A 23,604-nucleotide genomic window follows, 5' to 3' on the forward strand; every position below is an offset into this window, starting at 1 on the left:
TACAGATCCAACAAACCTAGAAGAGTCATGTATAAAGTGGATTTGCCGGTGGACAACTCCGCGGATGTGGCAGTGGAACGCCGACGGGCCGCAGAGGCTGCGCGCCAGGCGAACATTTTCAACACCAGACACCGAGTGATGGGTCTGGATCTCAAAGCACTGGAGCAACAGGTGGTGGAGAACAAAGAAAGGGAGCAGATGGAGAGTCAGCGAGAGAGGGCCTTCGGTAAGCACAAGGCAAGGGGACAAGTTGAAGTTTTAGAGGAGGAACTGAGGAAGAACCAAATTTGAAAGCATTTTACCATAAATTGCCTGTGTTTTTTTTCTTCAGATATGTTGAGAGTGACTCAAGATGAAGTGTTGATGCAACAGCAGCAGGAGGAGGAGGAGAGGAGAGCAGAGTTAAACAGAGACCTCATCCAGTACCGGGCCATCCGACAGCGGGCAGAAGACACCCGGGATGCTGATCTCAATGTTCTCCGGCAGGGGGCGCTCGGGTTGTACATTCCCATCCCAGAGTCTGAGCTGGGACCTGCCAGTATGCAAGTGTTCCAGGTATCACAGATGACACTGTTATAAGCAACAAGATATCAAAGTGTTAAGGGAAATTGGGAAATATGTTGGAATGAATGAATAATGCATTTCTTACACAGTCATTCTGTAGAAGATGCCATGGAAGAAATGCATATCTCCTGACCTGGATTTTAGCTAATTTTCTTTTAAAGCATTTGACTTATTTTCTAATTGTGTGTTTTCATGGCCATACTGTACTGTATATATGTGTGTGTGTGTGTGTGTGTGTGTGTGTGTGTGTGTATGTGTGTGTGTGTCTTCTTCTTCTGCTTCTCTGTTGTATGCTGTACTCAGGGAGAAGGCATTGGGGACAATGACAAGAGGAGAGCTCAGATGGAGCAGACAGAGAGAGCACTACGAGCACAGAGAGAACAGAATGAGAAACTGCAGAAGAAGAATAAACACAAAGGTGAAACAGACACACAGCTATCATACACACTATGCACACCTACACTACACATCACCCACACAAATAACACAACACGCTCTCATACACATAACTGCACTCTAAACAGTAGCATCATCCATCAACACCCCCTGAGAATACGCACTGTGACCGTGGGAGTATATGAGTGGTGTTTGTGCAGCATGACAAGAGGCATTTGGATGATTTAAGGACACTATCTGAACTAAATAGGTGTGTGTGTGTGTGTGTTGCAGAGCTACTGAAAGGCACGGAGCTGGTACTGCAGGACCTGAGGGCTCTTCATTTAGACGCTCTGGAAGAGGAGTGTAAGAGGGCTGGCCGTATCGCTCTCAACAACTACAACCATGCTCGGGTAGACACACACTCTCACACATGCCACCAGCCAAGGATGCACAGATGAGACTGTGAGCTGTGACATGGTTTTTTATTTTAATTACAAAACTAATTGAAGACATTAAGCGATGCGTACACACTCACTCAGGGGAGATGATGAGCACATTAGAGGCACTAAGCAAGTAAACTGATTTGCGCTCACACACGACGACACAAACTGCTTTGATGTATGCGTGGGCAGATGGTCTCCTTTCTAAAAAGCTTTTTCCCTCATCTCATTTGCCTGTCTGACTTGATATGAATAGATTCTCCCCAGTGGGAGGCATCATTATAAATGCTTCTGGTCACGCTGGTTTTCATGTCAATGTGGTTTCTGTTAGATTTTTTTTCAATTGCTTTGGTACTATTTTCAGAAGTATGTGATACATTTTCACAACTCTTGGCACAAAACTCCAAACTGGTCACACTTGTAACGGAGCCAGTCTTTCATTCAAAACCTGTCATTGTGCATTCATTTGGATTGTAAACATCTCTCACCTCACAATCATTGATTCAAAATATACGTTTATTGTGAAATTTAATGAGAGCATTGGTTTAATCACCAAAACACAACATAATGAAATCTTTTCAATTTAGTCGTTTTAACTGCGAGTTAATCCAATAGCAAACAATGCAAGATATGCGTTTCAAATCATCCATAGAAGTGCTGAAAGTAATATGCTACAGTACTGTAAATTACAGTTTTCACATTAGGCAATATACTTGTATTACCCAACAAAATTGACAGAAAATCTAGAATTTCCATGATATCTATCCAATGTGTAATCAAAGGTGTGATCAATGAAGACATCCTCTACAATCATTCATGCAAAGAAAATATATATTTTTCAGATATAATTGCAACATAGATATACTGTCTGTAATCAAATGTAATAAATGAAATTAACCTAATTAAAGGAATGAAAATAAAACAACGTTTAGCACACATTAATTTGTATCACGCCTCTCTTAAGCATTTGGCCATAAATTCTCATTCACATCACAGTGAATGTCCTCATTGTTCATGCACCGCGGGAAAAAAAAAAACGTTTGGCATGGAGAATCCAAGCTTGACATTGGTCTGCATTGATGTCGTCGCATGCCTCATCCATGGCCAGGAGGGTGGCACGCTCATGGGGATGGCGATCGTACACCTTCCACCTCCATACTGAAAAAAATCTATAGGGATGAGGAAAGGAGAGTATGGGGGCAGGTATAGGGTCACGAATCGGGGATGGGCCCGAAACCATGCCTGAACCACCTCTGCATGGTGGAACCTGACATTGTCCCACACAATGACATAGGTGACCCCTTCACCTTGACAGGCCTGCTCAATTTCATTTAGTGAGCAGCGTTGTAGGATCCAAGTAATGGCCTACATCCTACCACACCATCTTCAGAGATAGCTGCGCACATGGAGATGTTTCACCCATGTTGTCCAGGAATTTGGACGATCGGTCAGCACACGGCCACGGCCACCACCATGGGCTCTCCTGTCAATTCTGAGGGTAGAGTATACTGTCAATAGATCATACTGTAACATGTTTTGTGAATTTACATGCATTACAATGTAATTTACTGTAAATGTAATGGTAAAGCATAATGCATATCCTGCAGACTTACCGGTTTTCTTGGCGAAATGTTCTCCCGATCGAATTGACAGTTGATCTTTTCATATTGGGGTGAACTAATCTGTCAGCCTCTGCCATGGTAAGGCCTCTGTTTACCACATGGTCATCGACAGACACAACAGTTCCCTGCCGTCTGCTTCCCTCTCTCTGATGTCCACCTCTTTGACGGGGCCATGCCCACCTCTTTGACCTCTTTGATGGGGCCATGCCCACCTCTTTGACCTCTTTGATGGGGCCCATGCCCACCTCTTTGACAGGGCCATGCCCACCTCTTTGACCTCTTTGATGGGGCCCATGCCCACCTCTTTGGCCTCTTTGACAGGGCCATGCCCACCTCTTTGGTCTCTTTGATGGGGCCCATGCCCACCTCTTTGGCCTCTTTGATGGGGCCCATGCCCACCTCTTTGGCCTCTTTGACGGGGCCCATGCCCACCTCTTTGGCCTCTTTGATGGGGCCCATGCCCACCTCTTTGGTCTCTTTGATGGGGCCCATGCCCACCTCTTTGGCCTCTTTGATGGGGCCCATGCCCACCTCTTTGACCTCTTTGATGGGGCCCATGCCCACCTCTTTGACCTCTCTGACGGGCCCCTTGTCCACGAGCTCTTTGATTTCTTCCTCTCCCTTGCTGTCTATCCTGCTCCATGTTGAAAGAAATTGCAAGTGTTTTTATATGGTGACCAATTGTGGTTACCACTATGTGAAATCAATTAGTCATAACGAGTATTCATTATGTATGGTTATCATGTATCATACATGTAATTTAGATGTTTATACTTTACAAACACACATTTTATTTCTGTAGTTCTCAAAATCCATATATAGTAGACAAACCAGTTTAAAATCTCTAGATTTACCAAACGGTTAAGTGATTAACCATTAAGCGCAGTTGGATTAAGTGATGGTCAAATGTATTTAAACAAATGAGAAGAGAATCATATGAAAGTATTGTGAGCATTGCATTGTGACAGGCAATTATTTTATATGAAAGGTATTTTTAGATGAAACACTGTTTAAGTTTGGTGAAAAAGTTACTGTGTGATTTTGTGTGTTGTACTTAGTCAAATGAAAAGGTGCTTAACGTTGAGAAAAAAACAGCCTTTTTGATGATCTGTTTAGATTTTTGTACAAAGAGTTGTGACATTTTACCACATACTTGTGAAAATAGTACCAAAGCGATAAAGAAAAACTGTAATAACCCCTTATGCACAGTAGCTAAGCTACACTACAGACTGACAGAGTGGTTCAGACAGACATAGTCCTTTTAGCAGGTAGCCTCTTAGGAAGTAATTGACTGGCTCCAGATAGACGTTAATGCCCTTGCTCTCTCTAGGACCAGATTAACCCTAACCATAACAATTAGGTTGAAGAGTAAAGGTTTGATTCAATCTGTATCGTGGAAGTTCAGCACTATAGTGTGATCGAGCCGACATATGCAGCGTTTACCGTGAATGCAGTCTCCATAAATGCAGGAAGATTGCCTTTAAATTTAAATCGCGCTATAGTGATGAACTTCCGCTATACAGATTGAATCAAGCCCTAAATATACACTGAGTGTACAAAACATTAAGAACACCTTCCTAATATTGAGTTGCACCCCCTTTTGCCCTCAGAACAGTCTCAATTCGTCAGGGCATGAACTCTACAAGGTGTCGAAAGCGTTCCACAGGGATGCTGGCCAATGTTGACTCCAATGCTCCCACAGTTGTGTCAAGTTGGCTGGTTGTCCTCAGTGTAGTGTACCATCCTTGATATGAATGGGAAACTGTTGAGTGTGAAAAACCCAGTAGCGTTTCAGTTCTTGAAACACTCAAAGCGGTGCGTACTACCATACCCCGTTCAAAGGCACATAAATATTTTGTCTTTCCCAGTCACCCTCTGAATGGCACACAATCTATGTCTCAATTGTCTCAAGGCTTAAAAATCCTTCTTTAACCTGTCTCCTCCCCTTCATCTACACTGATTGAAGTGGATTTAACAAGTGATGGAAAGAGAGGGTGTTCCTAATGTTTTGTACACTCAGTGTATGACCGTGTATCAGTGCAACTTCTACCTACTCCCCAGATCTTGTGACAGTGACCCTTAACTCTCTCTTCTCTTAGGAGGTCATGGAACTTTTGGTCTAACTTCTGACCCTTGAACTCTAACCCTCTCTTTGACCCCCACCCACAGGCTGTGGAGCGTGTAGAGAAAGAGAGGAAGGAGCGCATGAGGAAGGAGGGAGAGGAGATGGCAGAGGTGTGGCACATGGTGACATCAGACATCCTGACAGAATGTCCCAAGGCTGCAGAGAGAGAAGTAGGTGGAGGCCCAGTGGGCGGGCCCAGGGTGCTGACGGACAGGTGGAGGGGGATGAGCCCAGTTCAGCTGAGCGCCATCCGCAGGCAGAGAGATGAACAGCGCCTAGAGGGAGAGGTACTGATAACCTCGGCTACTTGTGAACGACTTTAATTTTAGTGCAAATCTTCCATTGACACTAATGCATATTTTAAAGTCAAATCAGTTCAAAATCTGCATTCAGCTCAAAGAGAACACATTCATAGAGTCTCTATTGATTGTTGTGATCATATAAATAACATTGTTTTATCTCTATGGTTGTGATAGGCAATCATCATTGTTGATTCATCTCCTGAAGAAGCAATCTCATCATGAACCTCTCCTTCGATCTTCACCCTCAGGCTTATTATCATATTTCTCATATTTCCCCTATTTTCTCAAATCATTTTAGAGGCTGAGGGAGTTTGAGAAGCAGAGAGACGCTGCCTGGGACATCCAGCGCATGGTGCAGACCCGAGAGGATGAAGAGGAGGAGCGGAAAGTGATGGAGCTGAAGAAGGAGAAGAGGATTGAGATGGACCGATACAACGAACAGCTGGCCAGAGAGCAGCGAGAACAGTAAGCACACAACCACACTCACACACATCCATCTTTACATTCTTTCTTTACACATACCGAGTGAGCAACATCATGGCACATAACCATATTCAATAGAGACACACACACAAACACTGTACTGTCAAAGTATAAAGAGATACTATTCCGTACATGGTGAAAGAATTCAAAGTCCCAGTTTTCACATAAAAAAAAAGACATTTTTGTTGTAAAACAGATTTCACAGTGTATTTTCTCCATCTTGTCTCACCAGTCAGCAGTACCTGTCCAAGACGCTGTATACCAACAGACCTACGGCCCAGTACTTTAATCAGTTCAACAGCAGCTCACGCTGAGGAGATGACCAACGCAAACTCACCGCACAATACTGGATCTCAGATTTAGATGATATGCACAACACAACAAGCAAATGAAACGTTTATGATACAGTCATACTTCACATGTTTTCTTGTTTTTTGATCCCTAAGATTTAGTCACTAGGTCAAATGTTGCAGTCTTCTGCAGCTTTTCAGGAGCTGTATTTTAGGTATAGAATGGACACCGTGACAATCTAGCTGTTCTGTATAGTAGTGATCAATATCTCATTTCTCTGATCTGTTGAGGATAAACATGCATGTCACCATCTTTAGACATTGATGCTATGAGTGATGCTAATGATGACACAAACCAATGACGCCGCTTTTGGTTCCGATTAGTCCAAGGTTCTTTATTTAATTAATTATCACATATTTAGTTACAAGTGGCTGATTCATAATGCAGATCGTTACAATGTCATTGGACACATAACATACAGTACAACACCACTCCACACAGTGCCCCCCCCCCCCCCCCCCAACTCTCTCCACTTCAGTCTCAACCAATTAGCACGAACACAATAGCCTGGTCACAGATCTGGTTGTGCTGTCTTGCCAACTCCTATGACTTTAGCATGATAACGACCATAGGAGTTGGCTATACAGCACAAACAGATCTGGGAGCAGGCTACCAATACACTACTGTACCCACCAGTCCCCCAGTCCCCCAGTTCCATTGTGCTAATGGCACCCCAAACACACCACACAGAGGGACTCGGTCTCCCCTCAGGCAGTGAAATACACAGTATCCGTCCCCTCATTCCTTCCATCCCTCCACCATGACTGTAAATCCATATACGTTTCGTACCTTAAAGAAGCTGATGCTGTTATTCTCTTCTATATGCAATTATTATTCACTTTTTTATTTGATGTTGTAGGTATAAAAAACTGGAAATGAAGTAAGAGAGGGGAAAGTAGCAAACGCTAGCACTAAACCTGGCTTAGACGATCCCCTCACTGACCACATGAAAAGCAAAGCAGAAGTAGCTAGAAAGGCAGGCAGTAGAGTGCGTATCTGTGTGTTCAGTAGTTCACTTATTCCCCAACTCATTCAAAGCTAACATTTGCCCTGACACTACTGAAATCACACCATGACAAACACAGATGGTTAGCAGCTAGATAGGCTGCGTCTCAAATGGCACTCTATAGTGCTTTACTTTTGACCAGGGCCCATAGGGATTTTCCTGAACACAGGGCCCTATATGGCTCTGGTCAAAAGTAGTGCAGTGTAAGGGAATAAGATGCCATTTGAGACACAAACCATAGTCGTGATAGAATAATATTATCATTCTGTATGAAAATAGATTTCTAAAAAGAATTTGTTTTGTCCTGAGTGTGTCTAACAGCAAACTACAGGGAGCTGAGCTCACTCAAACCTCTCATTTAGTTAGACTCACTGGCTGCGTCTGAATTGGCACCCTATTCCCTATATAGTGTACACATTTTGTCAAAATTAGTGCGCTGTATAAGTGGGTGCCAATGCGGATGCACCCACTACCTTTCTGCCAAGCCAGAGACAATCCAAACAGTAACAGTGGATGATAGCTTGGCTTGCAGTCAGACCTGGGTTCAAATAAGATTTGTTTTTTCTCAGCTACTTAAGCTGTGCTTCTGGCACAATGGACCCAATAGAGTGTTCCCAAAAGTGCAAACCTTTGTCTCCGCCCATCTTGCAATCCAGGCAGGCTCAATCAAACTCTCCTTTGAAAGAAAACAAAACCTATTTGAACCCGGATCTGTCTCGGGGTAGACTGTAGGCTAGTTTGAGTGGGGTGAGCAGTGAGGGCAGAGCCAGCACATTGCATATACTCCCTGTTGTGCTCCATCACAAGCTAGCTCACTGCATCCCTCCCTCCCATCCTCATCATCACATGATGAGTGTCCGAAATGGCACCCTATTCCCTATATAGTACATTATTTTGACCAGGGAATAGGGTGCCATTTGGTACACAAACAGACTCTCAACACAGATACTCACTGTACTGCAATGCTTAAAGGGACACTTTTTTTAAATGATGGCGAAGTGCCCCTTACAAGTCAGGAAACATTTATGGACATGATGAACATTAACATAATTTTAACCTCAGTTTTCAATGGGTTGGCATTGATTCTACTGTATATTCTAAAACAACAAAAGCTACTGATGTAATCTCAGCACACAGAACCAAATCTCACTTGCGCACTTCTACTATTATTGATGTAAAATGTTTCTTTTTTTTGTTAGTTTTTTTATCTTGTTTTGCAACATTTAAGGAATGGTGGGAGGATTTTTTTTTGCCTTTTAGTTTACATTTTTCTTATCTATTAACTATTTTTCTAAAACAGCCAAATCACTGTCATTAGTTGTCAATACAGGAAAATATGAATTAATAGGTTAATTACAAAAAAATACAATAAAACTACTTGCAACGTTTGAAGTAAACTTAAGACAGAGTTTTAAAACCCACACACTTGTATCAAACAAACGCATTGATAAATAAAACAATCGTTTGGGTTGTATTTACATTCAAAGTGACATTTAAAAAGCTTTTTCTTTCTTCTCTTTTATCCATACCAATACCTCTGTTCTCCTTTTCTCTAAATGCTTATGTCATAATTCCTGCCATTGTCTAATTCAAAAAGAAGGGTTTTTGGCATGTAAATATTATTTCTACCCAGGCCTACAAAGAATACATTCTATACGTTAGATGCAAAAAGCAACCAATCTACATGTTTGCCTTTCATCCCAATCTGCCGATCAGGTAATCCTGTTTTGGATTGACAGCGTGCATTGTTCAGGGCATGAAAGGAATATTGAATGTGTGTGTGTGTGTGTATGTGTGTGTGTGTATTTCACTCCCTGCGAACTGTAAATATATAGAAATACTGCTCCCCACCACACCATTACAGTGTGCAATAGTGTTATGTTATACTATGACATGAAGAGGTATGGGAAAGATAACGTTTAACAGCGGACATAGTTTAATACACCGTAGAAAGAGACACAGACAGAATAAATACAGAAAGCTAGTACACAAAGAGGTCTACACATAAATTACAATATCATACCAATAATGACGTCACACTTGTGGTGAAAAGGCGAGAGTAAAGTAGAATAGACTAGAGTAAGCATGTAATCTGGTGCTCTGTATAGAGGGCCAGTAGGCACTGGAACTCATAATGAACATGTACGTACATACTGTATCTATAATACTGTATATGGATAGATAGATAGATATAATGCACAAAAATACACAGATTTGCTTAATGCTATACAGCATTTTCACCCAATTTATTTACTATGAAAACCTGGCTAGGGTAAAATTATGATTATCTTGATTCATGTAGAAATATGTAGAAAATAATCTAAATATGAATCACCTCATATATGCCAATGATCTATAAAACAATATATAAAAATGAGAAAATACAAAGCAAAACTTGATCGCCAACTAAAAACAAAGTTGACTTTTTGTATTCAAAAAGTTAGTAGAAAAATAAATGAATCATAAAAGATGATGTTGCCAACTGTCGAAGACATTGAAATCATGGCAAATAATATAAAAATGTGATAGTAATAAACATCTATAAGACTTGCCATTTGTAACCCACATTAGCTTGGCTGTCTGTATCCTCTGTCTGTCAATCATTCCCTCCCCATGTATCCACATCTTCCCTGCATGTCTGTGTACCATCGTACCTGAAATTACATTGGCTTCTCTTCCTAGCATCATTTTATAATCCTGTCTCTCCCAGTCCAATATGTCACAATGATTTGATAGACGGTGAGAGAGAAAGAGGGGGGGAGTCAGGAGATGTGAAGGTCTGTCACTCAGGTATGTTGTAAAATATATAGAGAAAGACGGGTCACAGGACATGTTTAGGCTGGTGTGGGTCTGTCTGTCTGTCACTCACGTCAGTCGGCCTGTCTGATCAAGAAGGATACTCCTTTGGTCAAATAGTCCGGTCTCAAATGGAGAGATAACATTAGGGGTGAGTGGGGTAATTTGAGCCAAAAGGTAAGTTGAGCCACCTTTGTTTCTAGGAAACCACACACAAAATCTATCACTTGACCAAATAAATAGGAAGAGGTCACAATTTCATGGAGTCTATGAAGGATGAAAGCACATGGAAAAAGTGGTAAGCAAGTTAGGTCCAAAAAACAGATTTTCACCAAGTCAAATGAATTTATTGTGTTAGAGGTTTCATGATGCTTTTATCTAAACCAAAGTAGATCATTTTAAGATGGTTCTTTACATCATTTGGGGTCTCTATAAGATTCAATATTAGGTCCTAAACCTAGCATGAAAGTGCATGCTTGTTGCTATGTGGGCTAATATATTCAAACTGTTTGCCTTGGGGTAAGTTGAGCCAATGGCCATAGAGTAAGATGAGCCATGGTTGAACCAATGGCAAGTTGAGCAAATTGAAGTGTTTTCTTCCCAGGCGTAATGTAAGGCCTATGTCAAAAGTGTCAAAAATAGTACAAAGTGTTTGTTAGGTGTTAAAAGATGCTTAAGTGGGCTAAATCAGGGTCACACAGTGTCTCTTGTGAGCAGCAACCCACATTGAAACAAAAGTTTACACCTCACACACATGGTTCTGAGCTTACAAAAAAGAAGACGTACCATGTCAGATATAGAGTTGAAATGTATTCCATTTTGAGTTTTCATCCCAATATTACACTTTATATACATCACAGAAGACTGAAATATAACAAAACCATTTGAAATAGAAACACTGGATTTTCGGCGGTAAAAAATAAATAATGTTTATTAATTATAAAATGATGAAAAATATTAATAACATTCCACCCATGAGGCCACTGGGTCATTTGACTGCAGGAAAGGGCTACAGCTGTAATAGGTAATTTGTTGGGAAACCCGGCAAAATTCAAAATAGAAATTTGAGTTCTGTCATTTTCATTGAAAGCAAGTGTAAGAAGCGGTAGATCTGTTCTATGTGCACTATTTCTATGCTTCTCGTGCTTAAGTTTAGTTTTTTCGTCTTTTACTTTTGGTTTTGTACACCAGCTTCAAACAGCTGAAAATACAATATTTTTGGTTATGGAAAATATATATTCACAGTGGTTTAGATAGTACAACTATTCTCCACACTATACTTGCTTGTTTTGTCCCATAAACTGAAATTATGCGAACTATTAGAATTTTAGCAACCAGGAAATGGCGGAGCGATTTCTGCATAGGGCATCTTTTAAAAGACTAAAAGACAAAAAAACTATTGTGATTGTGTTGAATTGGGTTTGGGAAAGGAAGTTAAAAAGGTAGTGGTCATTTTGTTATTCAGTACAGGAATTTGTAGGTGCCTTAAATTTACCGTGTCCCGTGGCTCAACATATCCAATATCCTGGGTAAGCTGTGACAAGAGACCACTTTTTTGGACACGCTGTTTTCAAAACTGTCATGTTAATTAATTAATTTGGATTATTTCCAGAGATACACTACATCCTGAAATATATGTAGATATCTTTGTTAGAAAGAAGACTATAGTTCCCTTGACGGAGTGATTCTGAATGTAAAAAATGGCTCAATTTACCCCACTCTCCCCTATTGAATAACAGATGTATCCAAATGGTCAGTAGTATATTGATCATAGTCAGTGAGCATATCGATGGAAAAGTCAGTCGAGTAGATAAGCCCATGTATTATAGATAGCTAGAAGTGTGTGGGCTGTGGGTATGTTTGTATCGTTGACATGTTATAGTTGACACGTTGTTGACAGAGATGTTTTGGTCTGACAGACAGTCCTGTAACCTTAGTAACCTTAAATCTAAAATGGCGGCCTCTTACTTTAGTCTAATCTAAATGGCCGCCGAGTTGGGCAGGTCGTTGGTGGTGGGTGTTGGGGTGGTGGTGGTGGGGTTGAGGGGGGAGCTGTCCTGCAGTGTACCCGGGTCCGGGGTGGCTTCGCTGGGCCGGCTGTACTGGCTGACCAGGGAGTCCTCCATGTTCACCTCGGTGACAGCACTGCTGCCGTTGTTGTAACCATCCAGGTTGTCCTCACTGGTACACAGCCTACTCTCATCACACAGAGACGGCTGGCTGGCTGTTCGCTTCTCCTCGTTATCGCTGTAGGATGGAGGGATGGAAAGAGAGATGGAGAGAGGGAGGGGGAGAGAGAGGAAGAGAAAGAGGGGGTAGGGAGGGAGAGGCAGAAAGAGAGCGAGCGAAAGAGAGAGAGAGAGAGAGAGAGAGAGAGATGGGTAAAGAAAATACAGAGATAGAGAGGGAGGAGGTGGGAGGTAGGTAGTGGGAGAGATTGTCACTATCTGTGGGTGGTTGACATACCAAGGTCTTGTATTGCATCATGTTGCCACAGGAAGGGTATTGGGTAAGGGATATTGGGCAAATGAGAGGAGAAATAGGAGAGCCTCTACAAAAAACATTCACTATTTCAAATAAGTAGCAGAGGCTGCATGCACAGTAGAACACTTTACATCATACCTTTCTAGAGATCTGGAAAAGCAGGGGCAAGCATTAGGGGAAAGAGTATAATGATAAAAACCTACTTTTAATTTTTCAATCAGGGAATCAAAGCGATCATGTTGATTTTGGCATGACATTTAAAACATGCTAAATTGGAGGATATTGACTTGCATTGGGTTTAAGGTAAGCATTTGGTGACAGCAACCAGGTAAACAAAGCCAAAACATGGATTGCTGTCTTACCTTTTCCAAAGACTGCTTACAGGGTAAGGAAACCAAAATGTCATTTTGTAACTTGGATGAACTATCCTTTTAACTCTGTGCTAATATTCAATGATGATATGATCAGCAGGCTTGAGTTAGTAAATATATATTAATAGATGATCAATGCGTAACAATCAATATATAATCTGATTAGATAGACCAACCTGTACTCTCCGAATGTTTCATCCTTCATAGGGCGCGCCTCAGAGTCTACCTGACCCTCCTCCTTATCTTTGACTGAGAGCGAGAGAGAGAGGTTATTGAATTTCAGTATCTGTTCATTAATCAGTAAAAGCTCCTCTCTAAGCTAGTAGCTGGCTGGGGGTTTGGTAATGACCGACACTGGCCAGGCAGTGAACTAGCAGCAGAGCACATGTGTTGTGGTTTCGTAGAGCTACCTGGTCTGCTACGTATCGTTTGTTTGACTGATATATGTGAACTTCTAAGCCTATTCACAATGATATTGGGCTGGATGCTGAAAGAGGGGAAACTTGCTGAAAGATCAGATAAATTATGGTCAAAGCTTTTCTTTTAGGCTATTTACAATGACGGCCTACACCGGCCAAACCCGGACGACGCTGTGCCAATTGTGCGCCGCCCTATGGGACTCGCAATTACGGCCGGTTGTGAAACAGCCTGGAATCGAACCAGGGGGTCTGTAGTGACGCCTCAAGCACTGAGATGCAGTGCCTTAGACCACTGCGCCACTCCGGAGCCCAAGACAACAAGAAATCCAAAGGGGGCCGATAAATTGGATCCTGGTTTGGTTAAGTGTGCAGCGCCCATCATTGTTGGCTCAATAACCCATTAAAAAAAAAATTTTTTACATTGTTATCAGGAAATAACTGCCACTCCATTAGGGCAGGGATAGTAGTGATCTTAATAATTGTCGCCCCATTTCAAGGCTTCCTTTTCTAGCTAAGATTCTCGAATCCTTGGTAAATGTACAACTTTGCTCTCTTTTATCTGATAAATGTATTTTGAATGTAAATCAATCCGGGTTTAGGCCTGGGCATAGCACTATTACATCAACCACTTTAATTGTTAATGAGCTTGTCAATGCTTTAGACACTAAAATGAAATGTGCTGCTTTGTTTTGGACCTGTCAAAAGCTTTTGATAGTGTTGTTCATGCTATTTTATTGAATAAGTTGTCCTCGATACGCCTGAGCTCTGACGCCTGTTCTTGGTTTCATGATTATCTTGGTGACAGAACTCAGGCTATCGTGAATGATAGGGTTAAGTACATAAAAAACACTGTTTATATAAACACCATTGGTCAATCAGTAACATTTTGTTTAACTTAATCTATATGCGGATGATACTATTATGTATGCTATTGCCCCGACTGTTGATCTGGCTGTGTCAAAACTACAGTCAGATGTTATAGCTATGCAGGAATCGCTTGCTGATTTAAAACTCATGCTTAATAAGTGCAAAACGAAATACATGTCGTTTTTAAACTCTCGTAAGAATGTTTCAGATGAACTACATGTTCACTCATTAGATGGTTCTCCAATCGAACGTGTTCCCGCATATAAATACTTAGGCATTTGGATTTATATGGATTTGACGTTTAAAAAACACATAGATGAGCTGGTTAAGAAGCTAAGATTTAAAGTTGGCATTCTCTACAGAAACAGAGTGTGCCTTTCTCTAAGCAGTGGGAAGCAGATTATTCAGTCAACCTTTTTATCTGTTCTTGATTATGATGATATTATTCATCAAAGTGCAGCTGCTACTACTCTTAAACCTTTGGATGCCATCCACCATAGCGCCCTTCGTTTTACATTACATTACATTTATGTCATTTAGCAGACGCTCTTATCCAGAGCGATTTACAGGAGCAATTAGGGTTAAGTGCCTTGCTCAAGGGCACATCGACAGATTTTTCACCTAGTCGGCTCGGGGATTAGAACGAGCGACCTTTCGGTTACTGGCACAACGCTCTTAACCACTAAGCTACCTGCCGCTCTATTTTGTTACAGGCGACAGTTTAGATATTCATCACTGTATCCTGTATTCGCTAAAGACCCGTAGATCTCTACATTACTCCCATTTTGTTTACAAGGCCCTACTTCATAAACTTCCGTCTTATCTAACTTTTCTGTTGAAGTATAGACACCTGAGTTGCCTAGGTCTCAATATGTCGTCCCTGTCAAAATAAAGGTTAAATAAAATAATAAAAAAATAACATTTGTTACAAACTGCCTGACATGTATGGTTTCTCAGAAACTATCTGGTATATGTAGTTTCTTAGAACTTCCTACTTGTTAGAAACTACATTCTACAGTATATGTGGTTTGTTAGACCTGACCTGGTTTGTCAGGTATTTGTCTGGTGCATGTTGCTATATTTAGACCTACCTGAATACTTTCCCCCCTTGCTCCTCTTGATGAAGCAGAGGATGAGCAGTACCAGCAGCAACAGCACGATGGCGCTCACGAGCCCAATGAACCAGCCCTGAGTCGCGAAACCTGACTGCACATCCACCACTGCTACAGAGAGAGAGAGAGAGAGAGAGAGAGAGAGAGAGAGAGAGAGTGAGGGAGGGATCGGAGAGGGAGGGATGGGGATGAAAGAAAAGATGAAAGGAAGAGAAGAGATTAAGAAGAGAGAGAGTGGATCTGGAGCGCACACACAGGGGCTCAGTCCACACACACACTAACAGACAGACAGACGGACGGACGGACGGACGGACGTAACCTAACATACATTACACTAGAGATGTAGGGAATACAGTCCAATGCCCAAAACAAATACCACTAATTGAACTTTTCATATAGCGGCTGAACGCTTTGCCATTTAGTCTATGTCATCTAGGACATCAACAAAAAAAAGAAGCAATTCACACTGATAGAGCTGCAGCAGAGTGTTGCTGTCAGACGCAAGCAGTGGGCCCAGAGGAGTGTGTGTGTATGTATGTGTGTGTGTGTGTGTGTGTGTGTGAGTCAGGGGAGGCTGGTGGGAGGAGCTATAGGAGGATGGGCTCATAGTAATGGCTGGAATACATGGAACGGTATCAAACACATCAAACATATGGAAACCACGTTTGACTCCGTTCCATGAATTCCATTCCAGCCAATACAATGAGCCCGTCCTCCTATAGCTCCTCCCACCAGCCTCCTCTGGTGTTCCTGCCTGCCTGCCTGCGTCATTGTGTGTGTGTGTGTTGTCTCACTACCTGCTCCCTCGGTTCTGTTCTCAGAAGGTGTTATTGTTAAAAGTGAATCATGTGTGCGGTGTGTATCTAGGTGTGTGTGTGTGTGCGGTGTGTATCTAGGTGTGTGTGTGTGTGCGGTGTGTATCTAGGTGTGTGTGTGTGTGTGCTAGGTCTACCTGCTCCCTCGGTCCTGATCTCTGTCTCCCAGAAGGTGTTGTTGCTGAAGGTGAATCTGAGCCGGTACTGTGATCCTGGGGTTAGACCCTTCAGCTGGTAGAACGACTGGGACGAGTTCAGCTTCTCAGACTGCTTCCACTTTCCACCGCCTGGAGACAAAATAATGTATTTGTTTATTCTGTTCATTCTATGTATTTATTCAGTAAAAATTAGAGGGTGGTTCACACATGGAAATAGACAAAATATTCATTTTTTTTCTTGCTTACAGACAGGGGAGTGAAAAAAAGGATTTCCCACAGGCATACTGTTGGTCAGCTGGTAGCTTACTGTTCTTGTTGAGGTACTGGACCTGGAAGCCCACACTCCTGTGTCTCTGGCCTGGCACCCAGCTCAGGTTAACAGACTTCTCTCCTACAGACAAGCTGATGTTGGACGGAGGAGCTGCAAACGGTTGAGAAGGGGTAATTATAAGCTCTCTCACCCTCCCTTCACAATTTCAAACGATCAGTTTTGCACCAACAAATGGAGCAGCATCCTGTTAGTGTTAACCAGCTGTAATAATATTTCTTAACCCCTAATACTCCACAATATAACTACATTGTGATAAACACACCAGTAAACATAATGTTTTAATGTCTGTTTTTATGTGTGTGAAGCGGATTACAAAATTCCACATTGCATGGACAATAAATAAAAAAAATACATCTAATTCTAATCCTCCTGCAGTACTACCTCCGTCCAGCGTAGTGGCGCCCTCCCTTGTGATGGGCTCTCCGTCCCCGGCCGAGGTGCGCCCCCTCAGGTAGAAGCGGTAACGGCTCTTGGGGTCCAACTGCTTCAGGGTCAATTTCGTCAGCGTGTGGTCGTCTATGGTCTCCACCTGCACCGGGCTGTCATCACTCTCCACGACTACAAAAAGAGATAAAGGAACAGCCAACCAATCACGGGCAATCAAATTATGTTATAGGTTTGTCTCTGATTTAGCGTCACATGCAGTCTTAGAGCGGGAAAATGTCTGTCGGGGGAGAGTCTACATTGGACTTAATCTATAACATTTTAAGTTGGTCTGAATTAGCCTTAGGGATATTGATTTAGTATTGATGATCTGAATCTGAAGTATGGACGGCTAATTATTGATTGATTGATTGATTGATATTGATTGTACTACCACTAGCCATCTCCAGTAGTGACTGGTGATACATCAACAATATGTCAATGTCACTGATGTTCAGTGAGAAGATGGCTATTGACTCGTCAAGAAGCATTATTGTCTTTTACAAGACAGAGAAGTATATATAATTAAGGTCTAGATGAAGGTATGGGTACCATAGACGACAAAGATAGAAAGATATACAGAAAGAGTGAGAGATGAAGAAAGAAAGATACCCACTCTGTTGGTACTGCAGCAGGTATCCTTTGAGAACCCCATTGGGCTGAGCAGGGGGGGTCCAGTGGAGGGTCATCTCCGTGTCTGCAGGGCTGTCCAGGTGGAGAGACATGGGGGGGCCAGGAGCTGACAGGGACACAGACAGGCTTGATTAGATATGCTTCCACTGCAGTGCACACTCTCTCTATCTGTCTCCGTTACACACGCATCAAAGCCCATTCTTGTCTTTAGTTTAAGTATCTGTTTTTGTGTTCTTTCCATCCCCCCAAATGTAATGGCGCTTTGCTTTATTTGACCCTTTTTTTCTATTTCATCTATCCATTCTTTCCCATCTCCCTCCCTCATCTCTCCTTCTGCTCCATTTACCTCTCTCTCAAAATACCACCCTCCCCTCCTCTCCCTCCCACCACCCCCCTTCCACCTCTCCTCTCCCTCTCCTTTCCTTCACCCCACCCACTCATTTTCTCCCACTCCCTTCTTTCTCTCACCTCCCTCGTCGGTATTGAAGGACAGGGGGGGGTCAGAGGGGGGCCCCTCTCCCTTGCTGTTGAACACAGTGACAGTGAGGGTGTAGTGGGAGTAGGGTCTAAGGCCCCCCAGGACCCTCTTCTCCTCATTGGCCCCTGTCTCCACCACCATGCTGCTCTCTGGCTCTCTGGCCCTCCGGCCCTGGTGGTGGCCCCTGGAGCCGAACCTTGTCAGGTGGATCTGATGGATAGAAGGGGTTATAAGTGTTAATAATGCTCTATGTAGCTTTATGTAGCTATAATGTCATGTTCATGATGTGTAATGTATGCTGCCCCGGTTAGTGGCCCCTAGAGCCAAACCTCATCAGGAAGATCCAGGACGGAAGAGGTTATAATGGGTTATAAGGCTCTATGTAGCCATAATGTAATGTTTATGATGTTGATCTGACACACAGAGTAGGGAAGAGGTTACAGGGGTCACAGGTGGAAATGAGAAAAACATGTAACCACTGAGTGCCAGAGCTGGAGACAAACAATGGATGAGCTGCAAGTACCTTATATCCCAGTAGGTGTCCTCTGACAGTATCTCTGTCCACTGCTGCCCATGTTACCCTGATGGCTGTACTGTTGAGTAGCACCACACCCACATCCATAGGAGCCTCCAGGGGGACTGGAGGGAGGGAGGGAGGGAGCGGGAGAGAGAGAGAGAGAAGGAGGGAGGGAGGGAGGTAGGGGGGAGGGAGGGAGGGGGATGCAGGGAGGGAGGTAGGGGGGAGGGAGGGAGGGGGATGCAGAGAGAGAGAGGGAGGGAGGGAGGGAGGGAGGTAGGGGGGAGGGAGGGAGGGGGATGCAGAGAGAGAGAGAGGCGGGGATACAGAGAGAAGAGAAAAGAGAGATACAGTCATTACCTTGCTCAGCATCATAATCACTTGAGTGCTTATTATTGTACTGTTTTCCAGTAGGCCTAAACACAATAGACTAATTGATAGTCATTAGAGTGAGATAAAGAGGAGAGAGAGAACAAGAGAGAGAATGAGAACAGGAACGTGAGAGAGAGAGAGAGAGAGAGAGAGAGAGAGAGAGAGAGAGAGAGAGAGAGAGAGAGAGAGAGAGAGAGAGAGAGAGAGAGAGAGAGAGAGACAGAGGGGGAGAGAGACAGAGAGAGAGGGAGAGACAGAAAGAGAGAAATATAGAGAGTCTGTGAGAGAGTCAGAGAGAGAGATAAAGAAATAAATATAGAGAGGGGAGGGAGAGAGATAAAGAAAGAGAGATCATTACAGAAAGACAGAATTCTAAAACAACATCTCACCATTCTCTCCGGAGTAGCCAATGACAGGGTCTGGCTCAGGTCCCGCCCCTTTCTGATTGACAGCCTGTACTTTGATCTCGAAGGCTGAGAAGTTGCCCACTTCAGTAACGATGTACGGTGGCTCAGTGGTGACATTAGAGTGCCAGGTGGGGCCGTCACCTAGTACCCTCCTCCAGAACACCTTGTAGTGGAACTCTGGTCCGTTGAACTCACGCCTGTCCATTTCCTGTGACAGACAGGGACACGAGCCAATCAGAATGGGAGTACACACAAGCCCACAAGTTTAGCCTACCATTTTCTGCCATTTCAACGTTTTTTGGGATGAGCTTCAGGTATACAAGTTTAGCCTACCATTTTCTGCCTTTTCAACATTTTTCTCCCATTATTTTTTAGTCAACACATTTTCCAGTTTCGGTGGAACATTCATGTAAAAGGTGCCAGAACAGTCTAACATAAGAAAGAGTCTTACCTCCCATGTGATGACCAGGGTGTCTGGGTCTGTAGACTCACTCCTCACATCCTCAGGGTTGTTGTCTGGAGCTGTGGAGAGGGGAAGGGGGTGGAATCCCAAATCAGATAGGCAGGGTTGGGTAGGTTACTTTCTAAATGTAATCCGTTACAGTTACTAGTTAACTGTCCAAAATTGTAATCAGTAATGTAACTTTTTGATTACCCAAAATTGATTACTTTCAGTTACTTTTGGATTGCTTTCCCCTTAAGAGGCATTAGAAGAAGACGAAAAATGATCCATCAAAAGCATTTGGTGTGTCATCATAGTGGTCTCTGCCTCTGTCTTGTGGTCAGACTCACTCAGGTGGAACAAACTTAAACGTGCATATTTTTTTCAATGCTGAGTTGAATGTCATTGTGAAACAGAAAGCTGCCATAATGTATTTTTTTGCAAACATCCTTTCTGAATTTAAAAGTAATCATCTAGTGTTTTTGTAATCAGATTACATGGAATCAGTTACTCCCTGACCCTGCAGATAGGGAACGTTTTGATGTTCAATCTATTTTAGGAAGTACTGTAGGTCTACATGCAGATAATAATACAGTATATTCACTACTAGTCCAGATGATAAGCTAAAAAAAGAGACCATATTGTTCACTTTGGTAGAGAAGCATTAAAATTGGCATACTTGTAAGCCTAAGGTCGGTCTCTAGTGCCCCTATAGGTCAATGGTGAAAATGCATTTATCTGCATTTCGTTTTGGTTCTTGGCTTCCCCGGAGTTGGATCTATGTGGCCCCAAAATAGCTTAAAATATATGTATTCGTTTGGGGAACTAATTTAATCAGCAATCATATGGCCTTTGTTTTTTCCTTCATGATCGCAACAATGATGAGAAACCATAAGAAATCGCAGTCAAATTTTGATTATGTATTAAATACAAAGTTACCTTTTACTTTCAAATTTGTTTTATATAAGTGCTCCCTGAAGTCTACTGATTACAAGGATACATAATATGATATTATTTACTGTGTCACCTTTAAGAAACATGACAGGAAACCATTGCACCACATTTGGCAATATCTGAGCTGTGTCCTTAAAAACATGCACCAAAGTGCAAATTTCAGACAGCGCAAATGGGGAGATTTAAGACCTTCCAGAAGCAGGTCTTAGCGGTAACGTGGTTGGTAATGGCATGGATTTTGAGAATGGAAGCGCAGCCTATCCAGCCAATGACGCACAGTGCCCATGTGCTTTTTGTGCCGGTGAACTTCATATTTAGAAATATAAAAAACGAATGCTTTTTGTTTAATTTGATTAAAAACCAAGCATAGCTGCCCAATGCATTCACCAAGTAGCTAAGCCTATCAATAAAGGATTTTGCTCGTGAGACCTCCTTGAAATACATCTGAATCACCGAAGCTTTATTAAAAGATCATGTTTGGGAGCAGTAAAACAGTGAGCAGACATTGTCATGTGAGTCATTCCATGTAAATTCAGCAAGCCATGACACCCACTAAGATTGTTCTGAAATCATTTCTGTAGTTAGAAACCGATAAGCTAATTGATTGCACCCAAAATTGCAATTTTAATGAATAGGATTTAGATAATATTCAATAAATATAGTACCCAACATCCGATTTGGACTAAAATTCTTCCTAACAATGAGGAAGACATGACGAATCCAAAACAAATGGTCAAAATCTACCAACGGACCCCCCACACCCCATGCCAATCCCAGCGAAGCTGCAAGAAACCCTATTGTACTTGTTGGTTCCACAGCAGTGAGCTCCCTTCTCCTACTCAAGGAGCTTTAGAGAGTTGTAGGGCTTCCCAGCCTCAGTGCATCTCTGCAGGGTGAGGAGACAGTCTGTGCATGTTGTCAGGAGGACCTCAGTAACAGAGACAGGTATCACTGAGGTCCATGTGTTATTGTCATGCAGAGTCAAGTTAAAGATGATCCTGAAGCATGTTCCTCTTAAGTCATGGAACTGGGTGACGTCAAGGGAGTTGTTCTGGGTACTAACAGGCACAGAGACACCTATCCATGCACTATGTGATAACATCAGCATGAACTCCCAGGAAGGACGGTCTGAACTCTCAGCAATAGACACCCACTTATCCAGAGTCTGATTGATGCTGCGCTGCTCCAATGATCTCAGGAGTTCTTCAGAGGTAAAAGGGAGAAGACCCAGGATAACAGTGACACACACCGCCAGCATCATATCTCAATATGTCCGCCTTTGTCTCTGTACAGAAAGTCTTTCTCACTGCCTGTTGATGTTTCAATGATGCCAAGTATAGGTCCAGTCGTTTATACACTCTGATGTTTGTTCTCCTGGGACTCTCTATGACACAATAGGTCAAGAACATGTACTGTTTGTGCTGTCTGGGTCTTACCACTGTTGCTACATCTAAACAAGGCAAAGGTCGGGAATCAATCTGAGCTGTGTTATATCCCTATAACAGACTTTTAAAGTGCTGTTATTGAGCCCACATGCGTAGTGTTTACTGTGAATGTGATCTCTGCAAATGTCGGGGAACATTACTTTAAAAGGCTCATTGTCGGCTGTCTAGTGCGCTGCGAGAATGATGCCAACATGAAAAAGACTAAAAGAGATGACCCGGGGACAGTGTGTCATACTCAAATCCAGGAATGGAATACTGAGATGCAGGATTAGAGACTTCTCCTCGTGTCTCTCTCTTCAGTGTCTCTTCTGCTCAGAAGAGTGTGTGTAAAAAACACAAAAGGAAGTAACCACTGAACATTATTCAAACAGCTTGGAAAATGAAAGTATTTTTCTAGATGTAAGCAGGAACGGGAATACCAAAATTGAGAATGTATTTAGTAGGAAGATGTAGTCCATATATGACCGTGTGAGCAAATAAACTCTGGTTCCACTGACTGCATGCTTCTGACTGCAAAAACACTGAAACTCCATTGAACAGCTTTGATTCAGAGTTAGTTGGGAGCTAGTTTCACTATATACTGTATAGTGGGGTCCGAAATTATTGACACCCTTGATAAAGATGAGCAAAAATGACTGTATAAAATAAATAATTCCAATCCGATGTAGCTCAGTTGGTAGAGCATGGCATTTGCAACGCCAGGGTTGTGGGTTCGATTCCAGTATAAAAATGTATGCACTAACTGTAGGTCGCTCTGGATAAGAGCGTCTGCTAAATGACTAAAATGTCAATGTAAATATTGTATGCTAAAAAAATTGGAAAATTCAATTATTTTATACTAATACAATTGCTCAGAGAAAGAGATTTTGTTTCACAAGTAATACTTTTTCCCCCTCAAAATGGTAGGGGTCAAAATTATTGACACCCCTATTTTCAATTCCTTTCAATACCTCACTTTGCAAGGATATCCTTTGTCTGCACTGGACTGCCCTCTTCAATTCAAACCACAAGTTTTCAGGATTCTGTATGGAGGTATGGTCTAAGATCCCTCAAAATGTGTTCTCCAACTCATAAAACATTTTAGAAAAAGGCTCAGTGCCATTATTCTCGCAAGGTGAGGTATTGAAAGTTATTGAAAACAGGGGTGTCAATCATTTTGATCCCTACCTTAAAAAAAAAAAAAACATTGTTAAACAAAATCTCTTTCTCTGAGCAATTGTATTAGTATAAAGATATATTTTTTTTGCATACAATATAGCTCAGTATTTGAATTATTTATTTTATACAGTAATTTTTACTCATCTTTATA

General features: G+C 42.3%; 2 protein-coding genes across 4 annotated transcripts in view; one reads left to right on the forward strand and one right to left on the reverse strand.

Moving 5' to 3' along the window:
• Positions 1–27: 27 nt before the first annotated feature.
• ribc1 (RIB43A domain with coiled-coils 1) lies at positions 28–6,720 on the forward strand (the record flags this gene model as incomplete). The annotated part of the gene is made up of 7 exons (XM_084187830.1): positions 28–226; positions 332–555; positions 868–982; positions 1,234–1,352; positions 5,174–5,416; positions 5,730–5,896; positions 6,147–6,720. 7 exons carry the CDS (start codon positions 28–30, stop codon positions 6,226–6,228), a joined length of 1,149 nt encoding a protein of 382 aa, XP_084043956.1. The 3' UTR covers positions 6,229–6,720.
• A 2,464-nt stretch (positions 6,721–9,184) lies between these two features.
• l1cama (L1 cell adhesion molecule, paralog a) overlaps positions 9,185–23,604 on the reverse strand; it is a 72,191-nt gene continuing 57,771 nt past the window's right edge. For 2 of the 3 annotated variants that reach the window (XM_084187822.1, XM_084187820.1), the window contains 11 exons: positions 19,906–19,976; positions 19,437–19,662; positions 18,682–18,797; positions 18,149–18,368; positions 17,664–17,786; positions 17,006–17,182; positions 16,601–16,714; positions 16,273–16,422; positions 15,300–15,431; positions 13,099–13,171; positions 9,185–12,314 (listed from right to left, as the gene is read on the reverse strand). In XM_084187822.1, coding sequence (XP_084043948.1) covers positions 12,047–12,314; positions 13,099–13,171; positions 15,300–15,431; positions 16,273–16,422; positions 16,601–16,714; positions 17,006–17,182; positions 17,664–17,786; positions 18,149–18,368; positions 18,682–18,797; positions 19,437–19,662; positions 19,906–19,976 — 1,670 coding nt within the window. In that variant the 3' untranslated portion in view covers positions 9,185–12,046. The remainder of the gene's footprint in view (positions 12,315–13,098; positions 13,172–15,299; positions 15,432–16,272; positions 16,423–16,600; positions 16,715–17,005; positions 17,183–17,663; positions 17,787–18,148; positions 18,369–18,681; positions 18,798–19,436; positions 19,663–19,905; positions 19,977–23,604) is intronic. The other variant, XM_084187821.1, reaches the window with a different exon arrangement.

The sequence above is a fragment of the Coregonus lavaretus genome, assembly GCF_964263955.1.
Source record: "Coregonus lavaretus genome assembly, chromosome: 22".
In the NCBI taxonomy this organism is placed as follows: domain Eukaryota; kingdom Metazoa; phylum Chordata; class Actinopteri; order Salmoniformes; family Salmonidae; genus Coregonus; species Coregonus lavaretus.